The 7,357-nt window shown below is 46.9% G+C and overlaps 1 protein-coding gene across 1 annotated transcript; it reads left to right on the top strand.

The window, feature by feature from the left end:
- The first annotated feature begins 23 nt into the window (after positions 1 to 23).
- Positions 24 to 6,837, top strand: FGFR1OP2 (FGFR1 oncogene partner 2). The gene is made up of 6 exons (XM_027911013.1): positions 24 to 63; positions 1,559 to 1,695; positions 2,531 to 2,648; positions 2,919 to 3,061; positions 4,667 to 4,780; positions 5,118 to 6,837. The coding sequence occupies exons 1-6, from the start codon at positions 60 to 62 to the stop codon at positions 5,253 to 5,255; spliced, it is 654 nt and encodes a 217-aa protein (XP_027766814.1). The 5' UTR covers positions 24 to 59; the 3' UTR covers positions 5,256 to 6,837.
- Positions 6,838 to 7,357: the final 520 nt, after the last annotated feature.

The raw sequence follows: 7,357 nt of genomic DNA, 5'->3' as shown, positions 1-7,357 counted from the left end.
GCCATTTGTGAGCGGCCGGGGCGGCTGAGGGCTCAGCCCGGCAGCGCCGGAGCCCCGGAATGAGTGAGTATCTGAGGGGCTCGGGGGAACAGGGGGCGCCGCAGGGGCCGCCGCCGGGCGATCGGAAGCGCCACGGGGTCGCGGCGGGCCGCCCCAGGGCCGGGGCGCCGTGAGGGAGGAGGAGCCCCCCTCTCTCCATCAGAGCCGCGGGCGGGGACGGGCGAGGGACCTCTCAGATGCCCGTCCTGGCAGGCGCCGGTGTCGCGACAGCCGCAGCTGTCGTGCCTGGGTGTCGCGATTGCGGTGGGTTCTGAGTCGGGGGGAGGCGCCGCTCCCGGCAGTGACACCCCCGAGATGGTCCTGTCACACCGGGAGTGTGGAGATGACAGCCCCAGGATGGTCCCGTCCCACCGGGAATGTGGCCGTGACACCCCCGGGATGCCCCTGTCCCACCGGGAATGTGGCCGTGACACCCCCGGGATGCCCCTGTCCCACCGGGAATGCTGGCGGACTTCTGCATCCGCCTGAATTCCTTGGAAAATGCATCCTGGCTCAGCGTTGCCAAACTGGTCCCTGTGGGAAAACCCAGAGCTGTGGGAAAAGGTGGTTTCCAGTGAGGATACGAAGGAAAGAAGAGCCAGAAAACTAGATAATTCCACAGAAATCTTTATTATTTAATGTTGCTTTTGCTTTAATTTGCTAATGGAAGCCATCGGTAAATAGCAGGAAATGCCAGGGAATGGATGTGTAGGAGGAGTGTTGCTGGGCTGAGTTGTTGCCCTGCTACCTGTTGACAAGGTTGCTCCTAACTGGGCATCTCTTGTAGGGCAGAGTTCAGGGATAATTAGATTTAGTTCCTGTAGTCATGCTCATCAAAATAATATTCCATACGAATTTGTTTAAATCAATTATATTTAACTAACTGGGGGGTTTTTTCTCCCCCTGAATGTCCAGGTTAACTCCCAGTTTTAGCTCAACTGCTAACAGTGGGAAAAGGTCAACTGAGGTAAATTTGAGGATTTCTTTAAGCTTGGCTTAAAGATCCTGTGCCATGATTTGTAAAGGTGCCTGAAAATGTTAAAAAAAAATCAACCTGAAGCAATTTTTTCCCCCTATAACTCAGGAAAGACTCAATAATCTTTAATCCTTACAGGAATCTTTACTTTCTCAAACAGCCTAGCTAAGAAATGAGTTTAGCTGATTCCTTCTGTACCTCAGAACATTTCCCAAAGCCTGATATCAGTAAGGCCCATAACTCTCATAAGCCTCTATCCCTGCTGTCTGATGCTGAAGGAATTGAGGTGGATTTCCTTCTCAGCAGAACAAGTGCAAAGTTTCTGAAAAGAAAATAAAGGCTGAAAATCTTGGTCTCGAAACTTAACCGACTAAACGTGAATACCCAAAAAAATTCAGTGTAAAGGCCGGTGTTTTGGAAATGCTGGATCTCCAAGCATTTAGCAGGCTGGCAGTTGTTCCTGTAAGTAATTTCTCCTCACAACTGCTGCGGTGGGAAGTTGGGGTCTTAATCACGCAGTCCCTTTCCCTCGCTGCCGCCCAGGAATGAGCTGCACCATCGAGAAGGCGCTGGCGGACGCGAAGGCGCTGGTGGAGCGGCTGCGGGAACACGACAGCGCGGCCGAGGCGCTCATCGAGCAGACCACGGCGCTCAACAAGAGGGTCGAGGCCATGAAGCAGGTTTGTTTTCCCCAACCTCGGGCACCCCGCTGGGATCTCAGCGCGCAATGGCCATCGCTGTAGGCTCGGGTAATCCTTTAATGCCACCTGAAAAGAGGTTGGGTGTAGAGTTGGACCCTGCCAAAAGGTTTTCTCACTCGTGGTCGTTTCTGTTCTGAGGTTAAGCTGGGCAAGGCATGGCGTTGGATTGCGTAGATTTCAGTAGAGAGCTCCTGGAGAAGGTAAAGGTGTCTCCTGACTTTCCACGTGGGAGTTCCTCCTGTCACTTTAATAAGACACAGGATATCTTAACGGGGCTATAAAATAATAAAACCCTGCAGGTGATTCAGCCCCGTAAAACTCGTCATGCTGAGGCTTCATGGCTTCAGATAAGAGTATTGCATTTACCCTTCTGTTGGGAGTCAGGATCCACTCACTGGGATCTGTGTGACTTGTTCCCACACAGTCTTGTGGTTTAAGGGACTGGGAAGCCACAGTGGGTTTGAAGAGGTTAATACCTCATGGTTTGTCTCTACCACATCTCTCTCAGTTATGAATTACCTGATGGTGAACTTGACCTGCCTTAACTGAAGGTTAAATAACACCCACTACACACATCTATGGAGTGAAACTTGTTTAAAAACAACATAGGTGATGCTTTTATGTCTCTAAAGGACAGCATGTCAACAACACCTTCAGAACTGTGTGTGTTTGATATTATCATTTAAAACCAAACATTGTCTTGCTGGTTACAGACCTTGCCTGGCAGGGGAAGTGGTGCCTTGTGACCTGCTGTGTAATGCCAGCCTGCGTTCACTCACTGATGTCGTGCCTTGTTGTTTTTTTCCATGCCCAGTACCAAGAAGAAATCCAAGAGCTCAATGAAGTAGCGAGACATCGCCCTCGGTCCACGCTGGTGATGGGGATCCAGCAGGAAAACAGACAGATTAGGGAATTGCAGCAGGAAAATAAAGGTGAAACATGAAAATTCTGTCCTTTCCAAGTTCCAGTTGCACTACTGGAAATTAGTGAGGAGATAAATAGAACTTAATTCTGCAGTAGAGGGATCTGTTTGGAGATGTGTTTCCCCTGGTAAAAACAACTAACTTAGGAGCAATCAGAACAAGTTGGGGGGGTGAGCACAGCTGTGCAATTCCTTCTGGAATTCTGTACACTGGGAATGTCCTTCTCCTCCTGTCCTGGTTCTTTGTTAAGCTCTAACTGAATTGCAATCCTGTTGGCAGAACTACGCACGTCTCTGGAGGAGCATCAGTCTGCTCTGGAGCTCATCATGAGCAAGTACAGAGAACAGATGTTCAGGCTGCTTATGGCCAGCAAAAAGGATGACCCGAGTATAATAACAAAGCTAAAAGAGCAACATTCCAAGGTAAGAACTTCATGGGGGGTTTTGCCACTGCTTTTTTAAATTAACACTTTATAGTGGACCAGTTCAAAGCGTACTTTGTCTCAGTTTTTGTATCACTGCACTACCAACAAGTCCTAATTTTTGTAATCCAGTCCATGCAACGTGAACAGGAAACCTGAGCAATCGAGTAACTCAACCTTACCAGCTTCTCACTTTCTTAAACTTTAAACAAATAGCATTTAATTACTATATCTACTTAATTTACTTTTGTTTTACTTTGATCTTTAGCGCCACTGTCCTATTGCACTGCCAGATCTCAGTGATATTCACATTTTTAGACTGGTTTTAGCTTAATGCTCTTGGCTCCAAAAAGTGATTAGTGAACCTGTGCTTACTAGGAAGAACAAGCTTTGGAAATCCAATATTCAAATATTTTTACCCTAAATATCATAAATTTAAAAAAAAAAAAAATATTTTAAAAGCCCCTTGGAATATTGAAAAACATAACTGGGTTTGAACTATATCCTTAGGATAAAATGTTACAAAAGGACAGGTGTAGATCCTTTACAGCAGAAGTTACCTCAGCACATGGTGTAAAATAAAAATAATACCACACAATATTATGGAGGAGGAGATTTAGGCTTCTACATTTTTGTTAAACCTGATCCCACAACAATGCCTGATGGAAGGGGTTTATCACCCTTAACCTGACACTTAGGATTTCTGGAATTTCATTACTTTCTCTCCTGCTCAGCCTTCACATTCAGTAAGGCTGAACAATCTTGAAGCACTTTTTAAACACTTCCCTCTGATTAGGTAAAAAATCCATTATAACCAAGGAATTCAGCTGTACCAGAAGGGGCTGTTTCCTCAAGTGCCAGCTCTTACCTTTAGCACCTGTTTACAGGAGATCATTGATTCCTGTCCGTATCTGATCTGACATCAGTGACCTTGGAACAGGCCTGAATCACTCTGATGCAGAGGCACAGAAGCTGGAAAATAGAAATGAGGGAGGAGAGCAGGATATGTGAAAAACCCACACCCTTCTCAAGGCCCGTCCCTGCCTGACCACAGCTTCCTGCCAAGCTAAATTTGGGGATTCTTTGAAATAAATGTTTTGTGTCATCACCTGCACTGGAAACTGAGCAGCAAATAAAGATTCACAGCAGGTTCTTCCCTGGCCCCTCCCATTGGGAGTGGGCACTGGAGGAGGAAACAGCTGAATCAGGGCTTGGGCAGGTGGAACGGCAAAGGCTTGGCATCGCAGTACACTTGGAATAAAAGACAATGCCACACAAAAGCTTCTGAAGAGATACCTGTCCATGGGCTGCTCCTGGAGATTAGGTTTCCAGCTGGAAAGAATGTTGCAGACCCTGCTGCTCTCAGCTGAGTTGGTTTGCATATCCCACATGATGCACAGCAATTCCTGCTGCACAGGAAGGCCTTGGCAGGGCAAGCACGGGGCTGACTCCCTTTGGAGACACAGTTCAGAAAATTCTCATAAAAGGGGCCAGTGTGGGACAAAATAAACAGGACCATGGTGGCCAACTTCAGTGTCACCATTTAGGTCTGTTAAAATGCACTTTAATGCTTCATTTACCGTGTTCCTGACCCTGCCTGTGCCAGGAGCTGCAGGTGCACGTGGACCAGATCACCGAAATGGCAGCAGTGATGAGGAAGGCCATCGAGATTGATGAGAGGCACGGCTGCAAAGAGCAGGAACGCATCACCCAGCTTGAGGTGAGGGTGGGACACCTCTGGAGCAAGGCAGGGAGTGGAACAGCTCTGGAGCAAGGCAGGGAACGGCAGCACAGCCGGTTCCTTGGAGTTCCTGCTGTGTTACACTGCCCTGGTGGGAGGGGTGCAAGTGCCATTTCCCCGCTCCAGCTTCCTCTCAAGGTGGGGTGCAGAGGGGAGCCCTCACAGAGGGAGCAGGAGGGTCAGAAACCTGATGCTCTCAGTGGTAGAAGATAAAAGATTTTTATCCTTCTGCATTAGTTTGGAGTAGAGGGGAGGTTGCTAATGTAATTCCCGTGATTTGGAGTCCTGTTAAATGCCTTGTTCTTTCTGTTTTCAGCAAGAAAACAAAGGCTTGAGAGAAATCCTCCAAATCACTAGAGAATCGTTCCTGAACCTCAAGAAGGAGGATGCATCAGAGAGCACCTCCCTGTCAGGATTAGTGACAAGCAGTGATCTGAGCCTGAGGAAGAGCTAAGGCCTGTGGGAGCCAGGAAGCCTCAATTGCACACTTTCCCAAGGGAGCAGCAGGGCTCACTGGTCAAGCACTTGTTCGGAATAGGGCACCAGCAAGAGGATGTGTCAAACTCCAGCTCAGTGGCTTTTATACTGTGTGAAATAAATTACATTGGTGTGACAGACTCCTTGCCATAGGTCTGACTCCAGCAGGAAATGGATTCACGGGAATTCCTTTTATATGGAATCATTTTGCAGAGAAAAGGTGAGATTTCAAGTAATTTATAGAAGCTATTGCTCGTGCAAAGTCTCAGTGCAACTGTTCTATAAGAAAAGGTAAGATTTCAAGTCCAATCTCTGGCTAAAAAAAGCAGTAACTTCTGAAAATGCTTTGTGCATGATCCACATTTTTACCTTTGGTTTCTTTTTAAATGAATTCTCATTTTGCACCCAACCTGTTTGATGGAAAGGGCACAGAGGCAGAAGAAGCCACATTAGTCCCATCTGTTCCTTCTCCAAACTTCCTAACTGGGAAACAGCAAGTGGGAAGCACCCAAGGAGTGGCAGCAGAAAGGTGGGTGGGAGGAAGAGCAGCTGAAGGCAAGGTTGGCAGCCTGCAATTAATAATGTGAATTTCTCTTTCTCCAGTACTAACCAGCCACCAGAAAGGTTTTAAGGTGAGTTAAGCAGAGCTGAACTATTCTGAAACCACCACTTAGGCAGGTTTGATTTTCAGGGACAACACCCCAAAAGGAACTCAGATCCAGCACTTCCAAGGGGGCCAGTCCTGGGCCCCCATTCATGCAGATGCTGAAAGGACAGATAGGTCAGCTCATTTCCACAGCACTTTTTGTAAATGGAGGAACTGCTGCTTCTCCTCCCAGGGCACCTTCTAGGCTTGACAACACACCGAGGACATTCACCTGCATGGAGACAAAGTTAGAACCATTTCCAAACTTGCTCAACATCCAAGGGGGGTTTTTTGGGGAATGTTTTAGCTCCAGCACAGAGTATTCTCACCTGCTGTTATTTTCTGTAACACCTTGCCAGTGCTGCTCTGATTTAGATTTTGCATTTCTGCTGCGGCTTGCCAGAAGCAACATCTTTTTTTTTTCACTGGAGTGTTCTGTTGTTGCAAACTGGATGAGACATTTTGGGTTCAGCTGCTGAAGTTCCTGTTTCTGGAAGCATCTTTTCAGCCATTGACTGGTGTCAGAGACGTTTCCACCCCTTCGGATGCTGATGCAGCTCCATGGCTGAATTCTGGCTTGGCTTCCCGCTCCAGAGGAGGGTTCCTGGTCTGTGGCAGAACTTGGAGGTTGCTCTGTTATGAAATAATGCTTGATTAGTGTTTATTTTTGTAAATTGAAGAGAAATGTGACTTAATTTATCTACTCCCAGCCCTCACATTTGAGATGTCTCCCCTCTCACCCCCCTGCCCTGATCACTTCAGGATTCTAAAGAGCCTTCCCAGTGTGTGGAGTGACTATTTTTCATGGCATACCTGTTATTTTTGTAACTCAGATGGCTTGGAAAGGATTTATGGCTAGAATTGTGTACTGTACAGGAAACCTATTTTATCAATAAAGCTGACTGAAAACACAGATGTTTCCATGATTAAAGCAAGGCTGGAAGGGAAGGAATGTGGTGGAGAAGTTTCAGCATCAGACAAGTTGTTTACCAGCCTCGGTCAAGAAGGAGCATCGAGGTCCAAAAGTGCCACCAGAAACCAAGCTGATTTATATTCATATGGAATAGTACAACTAAGAGCTTGAAAAGCCCCCCCATTTGAACCATGGCAGGCCACCCTAAAGGGTCACTATGGAAAAAGGGCAGCAGAAAACTAAAAGGGCCTCAGGGAACATAAACCAGTAGGGAAGTGGAAATGCAAGGCTGAGGATGAAAAAAGGCGACAGAAGAGAACTGAACTCAGGATGCAAAAGGGCAAAGACTGCGGAGTTTAGTATCACCAGGTTTTAGAGTTATGAGCTGCAAAAAGCCGTATTTTTCAAGATATGTATGAAACAGAGTTCTATAGAATCTTCAGCATGCAAGGTCTCAAATCTCTTCCTTTTCTCTGAGAGAAAGTAAGGATTTTAGTGCTGACATTTTTTTTTTCCCCAG

Source organism: Empidonax traillii, unplaced genomic scaffold, assembly GCF_003031625.1.
Source record: "Empidonax traillii isolate 1590-97213 ecotype Southwest subspecies unplaced genomic scaffold, ASM303162v1 scaffold5711:size7357, whole genome shotgun sequence".
NCBI classification, from domain to species: Eukaryota; Metazoa; Chordata; class Aves; order Passeriformes; family Tyrannidae; genus Empidonax; species Empidonax traillii.
The sequence above is the reverse complement of the archived record's forward strand: the minus strand, read 5'-3'. Positions and strand labels throughout refer to the sequence as shown.

Excerpts from the sequence above, each read along its gene's own strand:
- FGFR1OP2 (XM_027911013.1), top strand. Across the intron at positions 1,696-2,530 it reads GGGTCGAGGCCATGAAGCAG|TACCAAGAAGAAATCCAAGA; the intron begins GTTTGTTTTCCC and ends TTCCATGCCCAG. Across the intron at positions 4,781-5,117 it reads AACGCATCACCCAGCTTGAG|CAAGAAAACAAAGGCTTGAG; the intron begins GTGAGGGTGGGA and ends TTCTGTTTTCAG.